At 39.7% G+C, this 20,584-nt stretch overlaps 1 protein-coding gene across 1 annotated transcript in view; it reads left to right on the top strand.

Moving 5' to 3' along the window:
• The window catches only part of LOC122551928 (adenylate cyclase type 10-like), a 187,001-nt gene that overhangs the window by 128,938 nt on the left and 37,479 nt on the right, over positions 1-20,584 (top strand). Inside the window, exons 25-29 of the mRNA XM_043694498.1 lie at positions 4,517-4,657; positions 6,113-6,288; positions 12,526-12,682; positions 16,928-17,132; positions 17,233-17,329. Coding sequence (XP_043550433.1) covers positions 4,517-4,657; positions 6,113-6,288; positions 12,526-12,682; positions 16,928-17,132; positions 17,233-17,329 — 776 coding nt within the window. The remainder of the gene's footprint in view (positions 1-4,516; positions 4,658-6,112; positions 6,289-12,525; positions 12,683-16,927; positions 17,133-17,232; positions 17,330-20,584) is intronic.

Raw genomic sequence — 20,584 nt, 5'->3', positions numbered from 1 at the left:
TTGTAACCGGCTCATAGCCTTCCTTTGTTGATAACACCACATTTTGCCTGATAAAGAATTAATAATCCAGAAAGATGTAAACCATCTTATTCAAACTTGAAGATTGTAAGTTCTCATAATTTGGCTCTGTAAAGTGGAAATGAGCTAAATACGTTGTTCTCTGAATTTTGCATTCCTTTGTCAAATGAGATGATGCAGTGTTACACAATCTTAATGTATTAGAATCTATATCAGTTATAGTTAAGCAGAATATTATAATAATAGATTAATCTATGAATATTATCAAAGTCAACTAAACTCATTAAATATTAATCTCTGTACATGTTTTGCAATGCTGCACCAGTTGATTTATACAACATGAGGGACTTTGAGGAATACAGAGTAAATGATGATAAACTAAACTCCCAGCAGAGGCTCAGCTGTTTATGGGCACTCAGATGACAGAGGTTGGGATTGCATTGGTTCTGGACTGGAGATGATGCAGGTTGAACTGTTTTTCCCCTCCATTGGAAAATGTTTTAGATATGGGATGAAGTATTGTGGCAAGGAAGATGGCAAGGAGTATTGAATCAATGACATAGCATTGCTTGAACCTGGTTGGCACACACATTAAGTCTGTCATGGATTCATTGGTGAGGATCAAGGCTTGTATGTCATACAGAAGTTGCCAAATTTTGAGAAGGATTGTGTGCACCCTCTCATGTGTAACAGATTTCCAACTATCCTCTAGTACAAAGCTGTACTGCAGAAGCAAAAATGAGTTATTTGAGGAGCTTAACACTGCTATTAGCAGAATCCGTAAACCTGAACATCCTGACCCATGGCGGGGGGGGGGGGTTGCAATTTCAACCCCAGCTTGGGTTAAGACCATGAGCTGTTGCTCTCCTTCCTCAGGTATCATGGCAAGAGAAGAAAAACAAGAATGAAAGGGAGGCTACTGCTACAATAAGGGTTGTGTGACTAACACATTCTTTCAGAACAAACTATGCCATAAAATATCCTGAAGGCCTCCAAGATCAGGGCATTGGAATCAGCTGAACCTGACCATCACCAAATGAACACTATTTGTAACTTGCACAGCAACTACAGTTATAATTGTGAAACAGATCATTCCCTGGGATGCACTAAGCTGATGATGTAATTATTCTAGACTTATCCAATGCCATCCTCATATTAATGTCTTTTCTATAGACATTTTAAAAATGGACCAAGACTAAAACCTTTCGAGAGTGTGGTGCTGGAAAAGCACAGCAGCTCAGGTAGCATCCAAGAAGCAGGAGAATCGACGTTTTGGGCATAAAACCCTTCATCAGGAGTGAGGCTTTTGGGCCGGGGGGGATGAGAGATAAATAGGAGGGGGTGAGGGCTGGGGGGAAGGGAGCTGAGAATGCAATAGGTAGGTGAAGGTTTGGGAGAAGGTAATAGTTCGGAGAGGAAGGTGGAACGGATAGATGGGAAGGAAAATGGATAGGTCAAGAGGGCAATGCTGAGTCAGAGGGTTGGGTTTGGAATAAGATGGGGGAGGGGAAATGAAGCAACTGGTGAAATCCACATTAATCCCGTGGGTCCCAAGGCGGAAGATGAGGCGTTTTTCCTCCAGGTACCAGGTGGTTAGGGTTTGGCGGTGGAGGAGACCCAGGATCCGCATGTCCTTGGTGCAATGGGACAGGAAGTTGACTGTTCAACCACGGGACGGTGAGATTGGTTGGTGTGGGTATCCAGAGATGTTCTCTGAAATGATCACAAGTTGGTATCCTATCTCCCCAATGTAGAGGAGACCACATCTGGTGCAACGGATACCTGTCCCTCCACTAATGTCATTGTTTGTAAGTTTCTGTCGGATGTGGAAAGGAAATTGGGGCCTTGGATGGAGCTGAGGGGGGAGGTGTGGGTGCAGGCTTTGCACTTCCTGCGGTGGCATTTGAAGGGGTGGGGTTCAAGGGTGGAGTTGCAGGATGTGAAGGAAATGCATTGGCGGCATCGTCGACCATGTGGGAGGGGAAATTGTGGTCTTTGAAGGAGGCCATCTGGGATTTTCTGTGGTGGAATTGGTCATCCTGGGAACAGAAGCAGCAGAGGCAGAGGAAATGGGAATAAGGGGTGGTGTTTTACAGGAGGCAGGTGGGAGGAGGTGTAGTCCAGGTAGCAGTGGGAGTCTGTGGGTTTGTAGCAGATGTCTGTGATTAATCAGTCACGGAAATGGAGAAGTCCAGGAAGGGGAAGGAGGTGTTCAAGATGAGTGCCAAGTGGATGAGTGTCAGTGGAAGGGTACTGATTGGGATGGCGTGAGGAAGAAACGGAGTGTTTGGAGGCCATCGTTGTGGTGGATAGATGTGTACAGGGACTAGGTGTCCATGGTGAAGATAAGGCATACAGGGCTGGGGAAACGAAGGTCTTATAAGAGGTGAAGTGTGTGGGTGGTGTCCCTGTACATATCTATCCATCATGACAAAGGCCTCCAAGCCCTCTGTTTCTTCTCTCACGCTGTCCCAACCAGTATGCTTCCACTGCCACACTCAGTTTGGCTGATCTGGTCCTCACCCTTAATAACTTCTCCTTCCAATCCTCCCACTTTTTCCAAACCAAAAGGGTAGCCATGAGGACACGCATGAGCCCCAGCTATGCCTGCCCCTTTATTGGGTACGTGGAACAGTCCATCTTCCGCAGCTACACTGGCACCATCCCCACTTTTCCCTCTGCAACATCAATGACTGTATTGGTGCTACCACGTGATCCCACAAGGAGGTTGAACAGTTCATCAACTTCACTATCACCTTTCACCCCGACCTCAAATTCACCTGGACCATCTCGGACACCTCCCTCCCCTTCTTGGACCTTTCCATCTCCATCTCCGATGATCAAGATCTACTACAAACCTATGGACTCACACCTGGGCTACACCACCTCCCACCTTGCCTCCTGTAAAAATGCCATTCCTTATTCCCAATTCCTCCGCCTCCGCCAGATCATTTCCCAGGATGTCTAATTCCACCATAGAAAATCCCAAATGGCCTCCTTCAAAGACCGCAATAGCCCCTCCCAAGTGGTTGATAGTATCTCCAGTGCATCTCCTCCACTTCCTCCACCTCCACCCTTGAACCATACCTCTCCCAATACAGTAAGGACAGAACCCCCTGGTCCAAACCTTCCACCCCACTAACGTCCATACACATCACATCATCTTCCACCACCTACAACCAGACCCCACCAGTCGGGATATATTTCCTCCCCACCCCTATCAGCATTTCAGAGAGACCATTCCCTCCATGACTCCTTTGTCAGATCCATGCCCCTCCCACTCCTTGCCACCGCTGGATATTAAAAACTACACCCATATCTTCCCCCTCACTTCAATCCGAGGCCCCAAAGGATCCTTCCACATCCAACAGAAATTTACCTGTACTTCTAGAAATGTCATTGACTGCATCTGTTGCACCTGGTGTGGTGGTTTCTACATCAGGGAGGCAGGATGCCAACTTGTGGATTGTTTCAGAGAACATTTCTGGGACACCCTCACCAACCAACCCCACTGCCCGTGGCGGAACACTTCAACTTCCCTGTCACTCCACCAAGGAAATGCAGGTCCTGGGCCTCCTCCACCGCCAAACCCTAACCACCCAACATCTGGAGGAAGAATGCCTTATCTTCTGCTTGGGACCTGCACCCACATGGGATTAATGTGGATTTCACCAGTTTCCTCATTTCCCCTCCCCCTACCTTATCCCAAACCCAAGCCTCCAACTCAGCACCGCCCTTTTGACCTGTCCATCATCTTTCCCATCTTTCTGTTCCATCATCCTCTGCAACCTATCACCTTCTTCCCCCACTTTCATCTATCAATTGCATTCTCAGTTATCTTCCCCGCTCCCCCTCCCACCAGCACCCCAGCCACACCTCCATCCCATTTATCTCTCAGTTCCCCGACCAACAAGCCTCATTCCTAATGAAGGGCTTATGCCCAAAATGTCAATTCTCCTGCCCCTTCGATGCTGCCTGAACTGCTGTGCTTTTCCAGCACTACATCTCAACTCTGATCTCCAGCATCTACAGTCCTCACTTCTTCAAAAACCAAAAGCTACAAATTCAGCTCTTGGAGGAATCCATTGTTGGAGGGCACAATCTTAAAGTTAGAAATAAGCTACCCAAGCGTCAAATCAATAAGTAATTTCTCAATCCAGAATAATAACATTCTGTAATGTGCTTTCGCTAAAAGTAGAAAAGTTTCCAACAAACAACTATTGCATGTGGCAAAAAGCAGCTTCATTTAGCAGAAAACATACAAAGCAAAATTGGATGATAGAGAAGCACATTCCTTTAAAAGGCAAGCTCCAGGATTCATGGCATACCAATAACAATTGAACACGATATGCCAAGTATGAATACAAGTACAAGTATGAATGAAATCTGTAAAAACTAAATTGTGCATTAGGCTGAGCTGTATATAAAATGTAAACCAAACCTATACATGATTCATTGAATACTTGCACTTCATTTGTCTGTACAATCATATTTTCAGGCCCTGTCTTATCTAACAGAAGCAGAGAATATCCTTAATTCATTACGCAAAGGCAAGCCACCTTTTGAATATGCTGATGTCACAAAGGACACTAAGATTGTTCCTTTTGAGAAGGCCTGTTTATATAGCCTCAAAGCAGAGGTAAGTCAAACAATATTTATATATGTTTTGCATCATCAACAGTCACCTACAAGGTGTGTCAAAATTCATTCATTGCAACATATCAGAACTTGGAAACAGCATAACTCTCTAAAATATAGTTATGTACGAGGTTGGCTGAAGCAACAGAATCAAACATTCATGTAATCTCAAATAGGCAAATGAGATGAAATCCCCTCCACCATCATTGCCTTTCCCCTTCACCTCCAGTTCCAATTTTCACTGAATATTTTCAGGATAAATGGATACGGAACCCACATCATGCATTTCCTATATGGCCAAATCCATTTTACGGGATGCTATTTCGTAGCCCCACAATTTCCATGGATTCAGGCCAAGTTCTCTGTGACTCCATGACTGACAACCATTCAGAGGAGTCATGAACTATAGTCTGGATGTGGGAACCTTTAAAAAGACAGCTTCAAAAAGTCTTGCCAAGGCAGAACACAACTCATGTCCCTCAACCCAGTCTTAATGGCCCCTCATATCTCCATGATAACTTATGTCTCAATTTTCCAATGATTCTTTATAATCTCTGTGTCAGCTCATGCATCATGCATCCCAATTACCCTTCATGGCTTCCATACCAACTCACAGTATTTCAAGAGCATGAGAAATTGCCTCCTGCTTCAGATACCATTGTGTGGCAAGACAAAAGAGAATGGAAGGATCTAACACATTCTTTCAGAACAAGCCATGTCATAAAATATCCTGAAGGCATCCAAGGTCAGGGCAAAGAAGGCCTGTGCAGGATGCCGAAAACCAGTCATTCATAATTGTTTCAAAATGTTGCAATAACAAGCCTATAAAAGTATCAATAAAGTTAACAATGGGCTCCTGACACCTCTTTCTCTTTTATAACTAAATATCAAGCCAATGAGAAAAGAGATCTAAGAGAAAAAAGTGTGAGATGTCATTTAAGCAATGTCCTTCAGCATTGCTGTGATGCAAGTCTAAGCTCTCAGCCAAGTTTAATTGCTTTATATAGATGTATTGAAATGAGTTTGCCTGCTGATTAAAATTTTCATTGTTTTTTGCAATCCTGCTCAGTATTGATTACATCTCCATGAAAATAATTAACACTCAATCTGTTCTATCGGCACTGACATTCCTATGCAGTGCATACAAGCTATGAAACTACAAACGTCACATATACCGTTCTTTCTTTAGAACTGTCAGGATTGCCAAAGCTCGGCTCTGCTTATCTCCTACTTCTGTTGGCTTGTGTTCCAACTTATTCACAGTCGTAATTATCTGCAAATCTCATGAACAATCTCTGTAATGATCTTTAATGCATCTATTAATTTTGCAACAAATGGAATGCTACAAACAGCATATCCTTCAGTTAACTAAATAAGAGACTCCCATTTAATTATTAACATTTGTTCTCTGCTTCAGTTATCTATTACTCGACTATTTTGGTTGGTTCTGTCACAGGTACAACTTGGTATGGGCCATCTTCTAGATGCAGAGATCCTGTTTAAGAAAAGCTTAGCACTGCTGAACAAAAAATTTCCAAGCTTCGCTGTATCACAAGCAATTGCATATTTAATCGAAAACTACAAAAATTCTCAGAGACATCGTGACAAAGAAGAGCTAACAGGCATTACTGAGTATAAATTGTTTTAATGTATTTTTTAATGGAAATTAATTTGATTTGTATTATTCTTATCTTTACCCTTTATAATTAAGAGTTCTAGTGCCTGAATTTCCTGTCAGGCGTTGGTAATGGTAATATAAATAGAATTAAAAAGAGAAACAGTGTCAAAAAATAAAGCAAATTGACAAGAAAGAGTAGCTTAGAAACATTGCAGTATAGATTTTTAAAATGGCAGTACAATGAAATATATAAAATTTGCAGAGGAAAGTCTATGAGGAAACCAAAAGGCAGCAAAAGTATTTTTGTGTTGTGTCATTTATGTCTCGAAATGAAATGGGTTACTGCAATTATTGCAATCCTAGCCTCTCAGTGGGTTAGCTTCTTAACATTTCAGATAATTAGATGCCATAATAGAATCATAGAATCCCTACAGTGTGGAAGTAGGCTATTTGGCCCAACAAGTCCACATCGACCCTCCAACAAATAGCCCACGCAGACCCAATCCCCTACATTTACCCCTGATTAATGCACTAATCTATACACCCCAGAACACTATGGGCAATTTAGCACAGTGAATTCACCTAACCTGCACATCTTTGGACTGCAGGAGGAAACTGAAGCACCCGGAAGAAACCTCACTGCATGCAGATGTTGGGCTGACTTAATGTTTGGATATTTACAAGGAACTGTGCAAATGTGTCCAGACAATTGGTGCCTTTATGACCTGAATCTAAAGACTTGTTTCTTCGTATTAAAATTGTCCTGTAGCTTTATTTAAGGAAAAAGAATCACTCACGTTGGAAGACTATTGGCCACTTCTATAGCCTAAAAATGGCCATTTGTGGGTGACTGAAAAGCTTTGGCTGCCTACCTGTATAGGTTTTATTTTCAGGGATTATTTGGTATTGAATATCTCGTATGTTTAACCCTACACTCTTCTGAATGTAGCCCTATGCTCCATCTGAATGTAAAGTAAATACCTCTTTTTTTTTGTTGTCATTGTTTTTGGCCTGATGCACATAATGATGAACATAGAAGTTGTTGAGGGTTCTTCTGAGTGTTTGTAAGGGTAAGGAAGATTTGGGGTGCTATTTGATACCCTGAAGACCAAAATATAATAAGGCACCAGGGATAATCAAATTATATTTACCAGTAGCTAAGTACCTATATAAAATCAATTTGTTCCTGAATTGGTAGACTGGATTTGGTTTCGGAGGCAGTATTACTTTGCTTTAGAAGTGTGAATTGGCTGATTTAGATATTTTCCTTGGGTCTTTTTTAATCAGAGTTCTGTTAATTGGAAATCTACAGAAAAACTAGTTCAGGGTGAGCAAAGTCCCCTGTTTTGGAGTGCCACTGTTTGGAGTCACCTGCACTGTTACAGAAGCCATAAACCGAAATGGACACCTTACTAATTGGTTCTCAATGCCAAGTTTCCTAAATGGAGAGATTTTTAATCCTCTATGCTTCATTGAGAAAACATGTTGATACTTTTACTGAAAACAACACTATAAAATGCAATTGAACTAACCAGTTCTTTACTGATGCGTTTTAAGCAATGGGTTTATATTGTGCTGGCCCCTCAAGTAGAAAAAGGTCACTTCTTTAAAAAGCATTATTGTAATGGTTTGTGTGTGTCGTACACTGGAGAAGTAGTAACACTTGTGAAGGCCCATAAGGACTGGCAATAATTGCCGATTGTAACTGCGCTGTTATGTGAATATTCTGCCAGGATTCTGGTTGTAGCTATTAGTTGAGCAAACTTTGGAATTAGTTCCATCTCTGAATCTTCCGTTTTTCCTGTAGCCCAAAAGTGACCAATTAGTTTACAATGAGACATGTCTCTTTAAAGCTATTTTACTTTAGGTTTATGCAAATAATTTCTTTCATAGCCTTCTCTTAAGTACAGACTTCAGAAAAGACAGTATTTTTACAGTCTAGGAGTCGCAGCATATCAACCTGACATTTTACAGAAACCGACTGAACATTTTTGCAAAATCTATATGGCTGATAGCCATAAATTGTATAATTTTAACTGAGCCAGTTTCATCATACCTAAGGTACTCCATTAGTCTTCCTGCCTTGCAAGTTTGATAATGAGAGTTAAAGGCACAGTCCCATTTCCATTTCACTTTTATTTTAGCCTTTTGCCTGCCAATTGTTTGCAGCTTGCAGAAGTCTGCAACCTGTGATGCTTTCCACCTTTAACAATGAGTGATCATTGCCTTTTTGGAAGAAAATGGGTCCAAGTGTTTAAAAGGTTGGGGGGTTTCACATTTGGCAGTCTTTATTCATTTGAACAAAATACTTATGTGGCTTCATGTTGGATCACCTCACCGAGGCCAGCTTTCCAAATGATCTTCCTGGTAAGTGTCGTGCATGAGTCAAAGAGGAATTTTTGAAAGTTTGATGTATGTTAGCCTACCACTGGAGAAGCACCCCAGGAGAAATCCCATTCAATGGCAGGTCACACTGCAGAGGCCAACCACAACAGGCAACCACATGGAATTGGGATGGAATGACGTCAAGCAGCTGCTGCAGCACCTCAAACTGTCCAAAGTAAAACATAGGGAATGATTTACTTACTCCCTCTTGAAATAACATTCAGAAGCAAGATGGGCTCTGTTATGTAACTATTTAAAGGCCAGTCCATAAGTTACAATTGAAGTGTTTTTGACTTTCTTATGCCGAAACAAAGTTGATGGATGTAAAATGGTGAGTTGGTATGGGTGGTGAAGGTTCTACTGACCACAAATCAACAAAGGAATAAAAACCTAGCATGAATATCGGGCCATTATGCCATGACACTTACGTTCAACATGAGCAGATCAGGCAAAAGAGGCAAAGAGGGAAACTTTCCCACCAAAAATAAAAACTGGGAGAAGTGTTCCAGGAGACTTCAATTTTGTAAGAAGATAGTGACTGAGAGATGTCAACTTATTCATGAAGATCTGAAACCACACATGGACAGCCCTCCCAGTGGTTCTGAACATTACTTATAGCTTTAAATTAAGGGGGGGGTAGGTATAGGACAGATGTTAGGGGTAGGTTCTTTACTCAGCGAGTCGTGAGTTCATGGAATGCCCTGCCAGTAGCAGTGGTGGACTCTCCCTCATTATGGGCATTTAAGCGGGCATTGGATAGGCATATGGAGGATGGTGGGCTAGTGTAGGTTCGGTGGGCTTGGATCGGCGCAGCATCGAGGGCCGAAGGGCCTGTACTGCGCTGTATTCTTCTATGTTCTATGTTCTATGTTCTATTACTTCTCTTCACACCTTTTCTAGTGGTATTAGCGATGTATCAAACTTCAATATTCACAGAAGCATCTGGATGCTGAGAGATGCTGCAAAGGGGAAGAGGTGATTTATTTGTTTTTTCCTTGAGGATGTAAATCCAGGATGAGAGGGCATGTCAATTCACCAGGATAGCAGGCTTCCTGCTGTTTTAGAGCACCGTTGACTGCACGTATGTGACCCTGTTGACCCATCATGTCAACCATGAGTGAAATTATAACCAAAGGAACTGTCACCCAGTTACAACCATGCCAAGAAACTCATCTTGGTGAATACTTGCTGTTTTGGAGGCACATGTACAGCTTTCAATTTGCAGAATTTGTCGTGCCGACCACCATTGAGCCGCCAAGACACTCAATGTGATGGCTGCTTGGAGACAAGGAACACCCTCTCCATAAGGGGTTTATTACCATGTTCAGGCAAATGTCCATGTGAGGTCAGCAGGCCTTCAGTGAGAGCTATAGAGATGCTTGTAACATCATTGAGCAAGGCATTAGTCTGTTAAGCAGAGTCTTTATTGCCTAGATTGCCCAAGAGACTTTCTATGGCCGACACCAAGAGGATCTTTACGTTTAGGGGGTGTGCTGCATCTTCCACAATTTTGCAAGCAAGTTTGAGGTCCTATCCATACCTCATCGGATCCAGAGGCCACCTCAAGGCTAAGAGGAGGAGGAAGGGAGGAGAACACAAATGCCTCATGCACTTAGTTCCATTGGAAAGAACACTACACCAGTTCCCTGCAATACACCCATTTCAATCTCCCCATTTCAAAGTTCCCTTAGCTTGTAACATTTAATAAAGCTCAAAAGCAAAGACTTCCATAGAGCAACATTATCCAGAAATACATATCAATAATATAAAAACATCAGAATAATGCATGGCATTGAGAATATTTTTACTATGGCTATCGTATTGTTTGCTCTCCTTTTCCGTTCCCTTGTCTGCCTTAAATGGAAGCGTTCACCCATATAGCCCTTGTAAATGCTTGTGAGAAGAAAGCTGAATATTTTTGTGATGCCTCCTTGCTATGGAGTACTGCAAATAATGACAAGCAATAATCATAAGACCATAAAATTTACGAACAGAAGGAGACCATTCAGCCCATTAAGCCTCCTCTGCCATTGAATGAAATCATCACTAATCTGATAATCCTCAACTCATTTTCATGCCTTTTCCTTCCAACCCTTGATTCCCTTACTGATTAAAAATCTGTCTATCTCAACTTTCGATATACTTATTAACCCAGCCTCAACAATACTGAGCACTAAAGAATTCCACAGATTCTCTATCCTCTGAGAGAAGAAATATCTCATCTGTGCCTTTAATGGATGTCCCATTATTTTCAAACTATGCCCTCTGGTCCTGGACTCACCCACAAGAGGATATCTGCTGAATAAAATGGAAAGAACTGTGGATGCTGTAAATCAGAAACAAAAGTAGAAGTTGCTGGAAAAGCTCAGCAAGTCTGGCAGCATCTGTGAAGAGAAATCAGAGTTAATGTTTTGGGTCCAGTGACCCTTCTCTCTGTATCTATCTGTCAAGCCTTCTGAGAATCTTAAATGGTTCAAAAACACCTCCTCACATTCTCCTAAACTCCAACAAGTACTGACCCAACCTACTCAACTGCTCATAAGAAAATCCCTCCATACCAGAATCAATCCAGCGAACCTTTTTTTGGACTGTCTTCACTGCCAGTGTATCTTTTCTTAGGTAAGTGGGCCAATATAGAATATTCTGGGAGAGATTTAACTACTTCCTTGTATAGTTTTAGCCAGACCTCCCTCTATTCTTTTTGAAATAAAAGCCTATATTTGATTTGTCTTCCCATTTACCCACTGAATCTGGATTTTATAATTCATGCAAGAGGACTTCCAAATCTCTATGCTGCAGCATTCTGCAGTCCTTTTCATTCAGTTAAATAATATCTCTTCTTCCTGACAAAGTTCATAACCTTAATTTTTTTCCACATTATATTCCATTTGTCAAGATTTTTCCCATTCACTTAACCTATCAATATATAGATAGGTAGATTCTTAGTAGCACTCTCACTCTTTGCCTTCCAACTATTCTTTGCGCTATATGTAAAATTGGTGACAGTACATTCATTTCCATCATCAAAGTAATTAATATATAATGTGAATAATTATTGTCCAAGCACTTACCACTGTGGAACTCCATTGGATCCAATCCATTTCTTGGGAAATTGTTTAGCTCTATCTATCATTTGCTGCTTATCCTCTTTGGCAAACAAGGAGTCTCATTGATAACCACCATGTTGACACCACATTTTTAGGTATGGCTGGTACTGCTCTTGACATGCCCTTGTGCATTCTTCATTGAACCAGGATTGATTCCCTGGCTTAAAGTTAATGGTAGAGTGAAGGAGGTGCTCGGCCACGATGTTGCAAATTGTGTTTGAGTGTGATCCCGCTGCTGCTGCTGGTCCGCTAGTTTGATTATAATCATTCTCATAATGGCCCTAAATAATCTGAACATTTGTAACTGGCTGAATTAGAAAGAAGGTAGACAAGCCGGAAGCTGGAAGAACACAGCAAGCCAGGCAGCACCAGGAGGTGGTGAAGTCAACATTTTGGATGTAACCCTTCTTCAGGAATTAGAAAGAAGGCATGTTAGGGTTAATTCCCTGATTAAGCTCTTTCAGTGAGAAATAGTATTAATCATGAACATTGATTGGAAGATTACTGGCTCACAGGATCTGAACTATTACTGAATTTTTATGAAGGAAAATCAGGCATTGTGGGTTTCCAGTTCTGTGCTCCCTTTGAATGTTATTCCTCACTAGGAACATCCAATCGAGAAAGTAATCCTGTTAAATAGATCTATGTTTCACATAACCTTCTTATAGATTAGAATATTAACTACAAAACAGTAATTAATCATTACTTTCTAAAGATTATAATTAATCTTTGAATTTACCAGACTTTTTTTTAATGCAGGGGTGAAATATCACCCATCATTTATCAGCAGATTCGATGCCTATCGTTCCTATGCCAGATATACTGCCTTCAGAAACACACAATGTGCAAATTGCCAGCAATGTTCGCAATATTACTGGAAATGAACATAGCAGAAATCTGCAACAATGAATTTAAGGTTTGTATTGGAGGCAAGTGAAACATTTAGACAGTATTAGGCCTGATTATCTTCAATTCTTGATCACTGTTATGGTCCCAATAGAGACCAAAAAGGTACAAAAAATATTAATGTTTAGTTAATAGCTGAAAAGCATAGCACAGTAGAATTTAATGTTTTAAAACTTATACACTAAACACTGTTTTGAAAGCAACACACTCCTGAGTGGGATATCTCCTTTTAACATTTATCAGACTCTCCACAAATTTAAAACTCCTGCAGCAAACTGTCTACAGTTACTCAGCTTCCAGTGGATTTGTATGTTCCCACTCCTCAGGGAACATCAACTCAGAAGGGAATCACAAGGCAAGTAGGTGCTTGTTCTTCATTTGAGGCACAGATTGTAGCCATAGTGGACCTGGAAGAGACCTCTGAATCCCAAATTTTTGGCACTTGTTGCTTGCTTGCAAGAAACACTTTTGTGACTTCAAGACCTTCTGAGAAGCATTAGACTGGTCATTCATTTGCTCAGATCTGTTGATATGGTTATAGTTGTTGAAATTGAGACTTTTGTTCTAAGGGCAGGAGCACGTATCAAATCTGAGGCACATTGCTCAGAGCCTGATATAGGATGCAGGACAATGCCACTTATGTACTTGTACCTGAGATGTAGTCCACAGAGGATATTTTCCAGCTTTCCAATCTATAATAAACCAGAAATTTTTAATTGCAAATATAATTTGAACACAGTACTGGGATATTCATCTGGAGAAACATGCTAATAATAGGTTTGAACACTTCTTGTAAAATAATTATATTGCTATGTGGTGAACAAAATAAAATATATCAATTTTCCACATTTCCTGTGGATGGCAGTAGGATAGTGTTATATACTAGGCCTGACCCTATGATACAGAACTCTCTTATCGTAGTTAGGAAATTCAATGAAATAAGATATTGGAGTTGTGTTGACTTCAATAGCTGCTGGCAACACTGTCCAATTTCTTGATCTGGGTGAAAGTTAGCACATAGAAGGTGGTTAATATCATCCAGTGGTTCCTTATTAAATCAGTGTTAGTTAGGCTTAACTTCTAATTCGCATAAAATCTCTGAAGCCCTCTGGATTAATTTTGAGCCGTAAAGTTAACTTGGCCGTGTTATCTTCTGATGCTACCTTACTTGAAATCATACTGACTGGTATCACCAGCAGTGCAGCTAACTGATCCTCAAAGTTACTATGTAGGACTTTTCTCCTCAACCTCTCCCCACACCAGAGGCTGGTGACCCTCAGGTTAAACCACCACCAGTCGCCTCTCTTTAATGGAAGAGCAGCCCTGTGGTTCATTGGATTTTGGCAACTTTACCTTTACCTTTCACTTTTTACTTGCTTTGGTTTTCCTTCAATCTTTTTGCATCAGGAATGAAAACGGAGGAATTCAAATAACAGTATCTGTGCTGTGCTATTGTATTATTTTCAAGTGGGTAGAAATCAAAAGTAAGCTAGAGATCAACAGGTCTGCTGTGAAGGCCTTTTTGCCAATGTTGAGGGCTGGGGACAATCCATTTCCTCCCAGACATTGTTACACAAGAAACCATTTCCATTGCCATGCAGAGCTGGATAAACTAGATAGCAGGATGTCATGTCAATCTAGATTATTCAGGAAGCAATTCTCCTGCCTGAACCTCAGCAAGAAAGAATGGATAGGAATTAATGACCATGGTGTTAAGCCCATCCTTCTGCTGTAGAAGATGTGGCAAGTGATTTTCAGGAGACTCAACATGATCTAAATCCAATCAGGCACCTATCTCTATGCCTGATACTGGGATTCTCAGGACCTACACCAGAGATGTCCTGCATCCAAAAGCTGCTGACAAGTCAGAGGCTTCCAGCTGTACAGTCCTAACTAAATTGATTACTGGGGCTGCGGTGGTCCCAGGAGAAGGAGCTTATGGAACCTGGGTAAAGTTGTGGCCATTAGGCAGGCCATCAGGAAGGCAATGGAAACCATATTGGTGGGGAGGGGTGAGGAGGAGGTTCATTTCAAAAGACATGGATGCCTTCCTGTGGATGGCCTTTGCCACTGGTGGATTCATCCATTGGCAATCTGCCCATGTGGCATGGGACCCTCCTGCTACTGGTAGAAAACCAGCTGTGGTCGATTAAGGCTTATTTGTGATCTTAGCTGGCCACTTGAGCTCAATTGGCTTGGGGCAGGAATGCCAAATCAACATGGCCTGCCTTACACATAACTGGAAAGAGTTAAGAATGTGGCAGGCACATCACCTTGCCGCTTCTCACTCCAGCCAGGCATATACCTGGGCTAGGAGTTGGGTGGTTGGGAGCTTGGTATTGGTGGATAGATGAGCAGCCACTAATTTCAGTCCAATGTGAGTGATGTTTGCACTTCAGGGAAGATGTTCTCAGTGAAAGCTGTCACCTGCTGTAGCCAACAGTAGATTATTGATATCATGTGGACTGAACCAAATTGATTTGAGACTGGCTTCTGTGATGCTGGGACCTCATGAGGCTCAGATAGATAATTCACCCAACACTTATTGATGAACATGGCATCAGCCTTTTGTTTTGCACTGATTCATTGGGCTTTTCCAATATTGACGACTTATGAAGTTAGCTGTGCCTACAAAATATGATTCAATATGTGTTACTTTGTCAGGGTCTCACTTGATTAATCTGTGGGACAGCTCACCAATTTTAGCACATGCCCTCAGATGATTGTAAGGAGGGCTTTGCAGGGTGGACAGTTTTTCAAGTCCTAGATAAATATTGGTTGATTCATCCAGTTCATTCCTTTTTGACTTTTCTGTAACAGTTAAGAGTCACAACATTGCTATGGAGTCACATGTAGGCCAAAAATAGTAGCTTTCCTTAAAAAAGTTATTCATATTCCAGTTGGGTTTTTTTACAGAAATCATCAGTGGTTTCATTGTCATCATTACAGAGATTAACATCCAAATCTGAATATGTCATCTGAAATCCAAGTTCTCCAATTGCCATAAGCCTGGGCATTTGGATTACTTGTCAAGTGACAATACCATTACATCACCACCTCCTTGAAAACACTTATAGATAGCAGATAGATTTGGAGTATTGTGAACTGTGAGGATCATAGTGTCAAAGTTAGAACGGACATAGCTTAGTGGAATGGGCGCACAAGTGGCAAACACAGTTTAATGTAGAAAATTGTGAAATGATCCATTTGAATTAAAGCCAGCAAGATAATTTAAATAAGGGATGTAATTCTAAAAGGGAGCAAGAGCAGAGGGACCTGCATGAATCATTGAAGTTAGCAGAGGCAGGCTGAAAGAGTGTTTAGCAAAGCACCACACTTCCTGTGGTTTATGGTGTAGAGTAATAAGTAGGTTAGTTATGTTAAACTTGTATAAAACACTGGTTCAGCCTCAACTGGTGTATTACATGTAGTTCTATACCTCACGCTGTAAGAGATGTTTTTGGGAAAAGTGCAGCAAAGATTTAAGAGATGATTCTTGGAATGAGGAACTCAGTCATAAGACAGATTGGAGAGGTTGAGAGGGAAGGATTAGGAGGAGATTTGATTGAAGTATTCAAAATCCTGAGGGTTTGAGTTGAAATATAAACAAAGAAACTGTCTCCTTTGATGGAAGAGTCAGAGAATACAAGATTTAACATAATGGCCAAATGAAGCAATAGTGAGATGAGGAAGTACTTCTTTACTCCGTGAGTGGTTAGGATCCGGAAGGCTCTACTTAAGCATGTGGCATTAACAGGTTTAATTCAGGCATCCAAGAGAAAATTGGATTATTGTGTGAAAAGGAAGATAAAAACAGGATAAAAACAGGGGTGTGGCACTCAGAGTATTGTTCTTTAAAAAAGTTAGCGCAAACACATTGACTTTCTTCATTGTGATTTAATGATTCTATGATAGTGAATCCCAATAAATGGATCACTTCCACTTTACAGTAATGGCTCTGACAAAGTTATGGCTAATTAATCTATTTAAAAGTGATACCGACAGAAATGATGCCTTATAAGACTGGAAGTGACTGGACATCCAATGGCCTACCTTCATTTGCATATGTATGCTTCAGTATTTGTAAGCAAATATTGCAAAAACTCAAATAGCTCTGCACACAATTTGTGCATAAAAATTAACAATCTTCTGAGGTATTTGTGCTTTTATCATGCTCAAAATAAATAGCACAAACAAATAGATATATTTAGCTCACCTTCCTGCTAATTTACTTCTGTTTCTTTGTACTCCTTAGATTATTTCTGCATACATTGATTCTTTCCGTTGTTATCATTTTTTCGGTCTTAAAGAGAAGAGTATAAAAATGGAAAAGTTAGCTCTCCGAAAGTGTCTTGTTCTTAACAAGGATCAGGAGGGATTACTAATGATGGGTCATTTAGTATGTGCACTTTCAGAAATGAAGCTCTGCACTGGACAGCTTGCTGAATCTATTGAGTATGGTACATAATATTATTTTATCAATACAAATTATACAAAATAAATCAATTTTTTTCGTGTACAGACTGTCTTTACAATTAATATATTCTTTTCACTTTTAAGGACGTCTGGCGCATAAAATTGCTGGACTAATAAATAAACCCAATATTGATGTCGTCACAATTCCTTTTCTGACCAAAGCGTTGTTACTCACTGGCAGGTAAATAATTAATAAGTTAGTATTTTGAATTCCTAAAGAGATGATGAATAGCCAAATTTATATGAATAGTTTTAAAGGAATTCATAATGGTAATCTCAGAAATGTAACAATTACACTTTTCACATTTCAATCCTTTTTTAAAAAAAACATTTTATCCATCCTAAGTGCACAAGTAGTTAGGAAAGAGGAAGAGGATGCTGCATTTGGTGGAATGAAAATCTATGTGTAAGACCCATTCAAACCACTTTCAGCTCCCAAATAGAAAATGTAATTGTACTAGTTATTACAGTGCATATGAATATAATTCTGTGGTCTGGATCCTCTACCTGGAAATGCAGTCCAGTGTAAATTGCAACAGCCCAACAAAAAGTAGCCAAATACAAGCACCTTCTGAGCTCCGGCTCATATTTGAGAACTCTATGCATTTGGGACACCACTGATTTGAAATCCACCATTTAGGGATAGGAAGAAGTGTGCTGCTTAGATATATGGGATGAATTTCTTCAAAAGTCAGCTAAGTATCAATTTCAGGAAGTTTTGTGGAAGTGTGCTCCCTGTGAGCTCCAGGGAGTTATCCATGCAATTCTCCACTGCTCATTATGTGCTTCCATAATTCCAGTTTTCATTTCTCAACCTTTTAATATCAAGTTAAAGAGACTATAATCTGTGATAACTTGAATTGTCACTCGGTAGAACAATAACAGCCAACATGAATTTATTAAAAATATAGCAAAGATATTGAGAAGCCTCTACAGAAAAACCAGAACTAGAAATTAAATATTGCAGGATTTGACACAAGAACACAAGAATCAGAAGCAGGAGTAGATCTGCTCTGTCATCCAAATGATCATAGATACTGTGTTTATAGCCTTAGCTCTAATTTCTTGTCATCCTCCTTTCTTGCTGATCAAAATGTTAACTTATCTTTGAACATTTTCAATGGTGAAGCCAACACTGCTTTCTTGGAAAAATAATTCCATGAACCACAATCTCTGGGGGGAAAACAATTCTCTTCATCTCAATCTTAAATCTCGGCCTCTAACTTTAAACTGTGTCCCCTGATTCTAGACTGTCCCACAGGAGAAGACAGTGTTCCAGCACTCACCCTGTCAAGTTCCCTCAGGATCATATAGATTTCAATAAAATCATATTTCCAGATATATTGGAACCTCTGCCTTTATGACCCCTCTTTGAAAGATCGAGGACAGATTAGTCTAGTTAAAGTCAATAATGAGTTTCTAAATGTCCCGGTATTAGCTCCTTGATAATGGATTCTAGCATTTTCCTGGTGACAGATGGTAGGATTACTGGCATATGAGTTTCCTACTTTCTGTTTCTCTCTTTTCTAGAGTAGAGATGTTACAGTAGCAATTTTTTAATTCAGTGGTATCTTTCTAGAATCTGAGGAATTTTGAAAGATGTTAACCAGTATGTTAAAAGATGCAACTGGATCTTTTAAAATCTTGAGATGAAAGCCATCTGCCCTAGGGGATTTGTTAACCATTAGTTCTAATATTTTTTCCTAGAGTCTTCTGAAATTGTGATCATGGCCATTTCAATGGACATGATATAAATTAGATAGAAGAAGTCAATAATGGGCATATGGAAATGAAGTTACTATCATGCATACAAAACTCTGTAGGCTTTTACTTCTACTTTCCCTGGGCCATCATGTTTATTTTTAATATCAATAACCCAAGACAGTTCTACAAAGAAATATACCAAATGTTCTTTATTAAAACAAAGTACATGACAAATAACTTCAAAAATCTGACCTACACAATGCTTACAATCACAAATAAGCTTATATGAACTTGTCTAAAGATCAGAATGGAACAGATGAGCAGCCTCTTCAATCCCAACTTCCAGCTGTTGATCAGACAACCTCCATTTCCAAAGCTAGCTAACTGCACTGTGAGAGAAGCTTTTTTGTATACTCTTTCCATACATATATTTACACTGTCCAGTCTCCAGGAAATGATCAGTTTGATCACTGTCAAAAATCAAAACATGTCATGTTTTCCACATTGATTTTATCATCTAACTTATTAAGAGGTTTATTTCTTGCTTTTAGTGAACAATGACCACAACTTTAGCTTGCTCTTGCTTTATGGCATCCAATCACCCATATGATATTCACACAGCACAATCTTATGACAATCACAAATTTAGCTGATAAACAGTCTACATTATTACTTCTGATTCACTGTGTCTATTTTAAATAAGACTTTTCCAGAATTACTGTGACCGTTCAATCAATTACTACTGACTTACTATACTCCAATCTTATCACATACATATTCCTACAGCAAAATATGGAAATACTTTAAAACCAGTGAACTTTCTAATTAAGTCATCATTGGTTTCATATGTTTTCTTCTTCATTTCATTTAATTTCATTTCACTTCATTTGAGCTAACACAGCAAACTTTAGGTTAATATCTACAACTCAGATATGCAAAATATCCAACAAGGAAAGATTCATTATTGGATCTATTAATGGGTAAAAAACCAGAACATATAAGAGAAAGTAAGAGATTATATTAGGCAATAATGATCATAATATTTAGATACAAAAATATAAAATGATATCAAATAAAAATGATAAGATGAAAGACATAGATATTATGAAAATCAGGTTAATAGATTCGAGAAAAGTTGATTTAGTTGTGTTGAAAGCAGAACTTGGGAAAATCAAATGGATAACTTTTTGGAAAACAACAGTGCAGAATAACATTAAAAAATGTACAAGCAGAACATATTCAACTGAATTAAAAGAGCCACTAAACACTAGTGGGACCCCATGGATGAATAATGATTTAAAGAAACAATTATGGGTTAGGAACGAGGCTTGCATTTTACACCAGAAGAATACATAATAAAAGAGAACACAACAACATTAGGAGATAAGTCAAAACCAAATTAGGAAGGCAATGAAAACCTATGAAATTAAATTATCAAGGAACAGAAGAAAAAAAAAAATCCTCAATAGGGTAGTTTTTAGGATATGGATTACACTATAGAAGATCATGGTGGAAGTAGATTAACCCTCAAAGGAATTGGATGTATACATTATAAGGAGAAATTTAAGGAGGGATGTTGCCAAAGTGTAAGTCAGCAAAATCATGATGCGTCAATGGATGTCTTTCAGTCCTGTTCTGATCAGAAATGCAATTGGCCATGTTTGGTTCATGTACTTTTTAATTCATTCATGCTATATGAGAGTTGCTGGAAAGACTGCATTTATCATCAAAG

The sequence above is a fragment of the Chiloscyllium plagiosum genome, chromosome 7 (genome assembly GCF_004010195.1).
Source record: "Chiloscyllium plagiosum isolate BGI_BamShark_2017 chromosome 7, ASM401019v2, whole genome shotgun sequence".
Classification (NCBI taxonomy): Eukaryota; Metazoa; Chordata; class Chondrichthyes; order Orectolobiformes; family Hemiscylliidae; genus Chiloscyllium; species Chiloscyllium plagiosum.
This window is presented reverse-complemented; position numbering and strand designations above follow the sequence as displayed.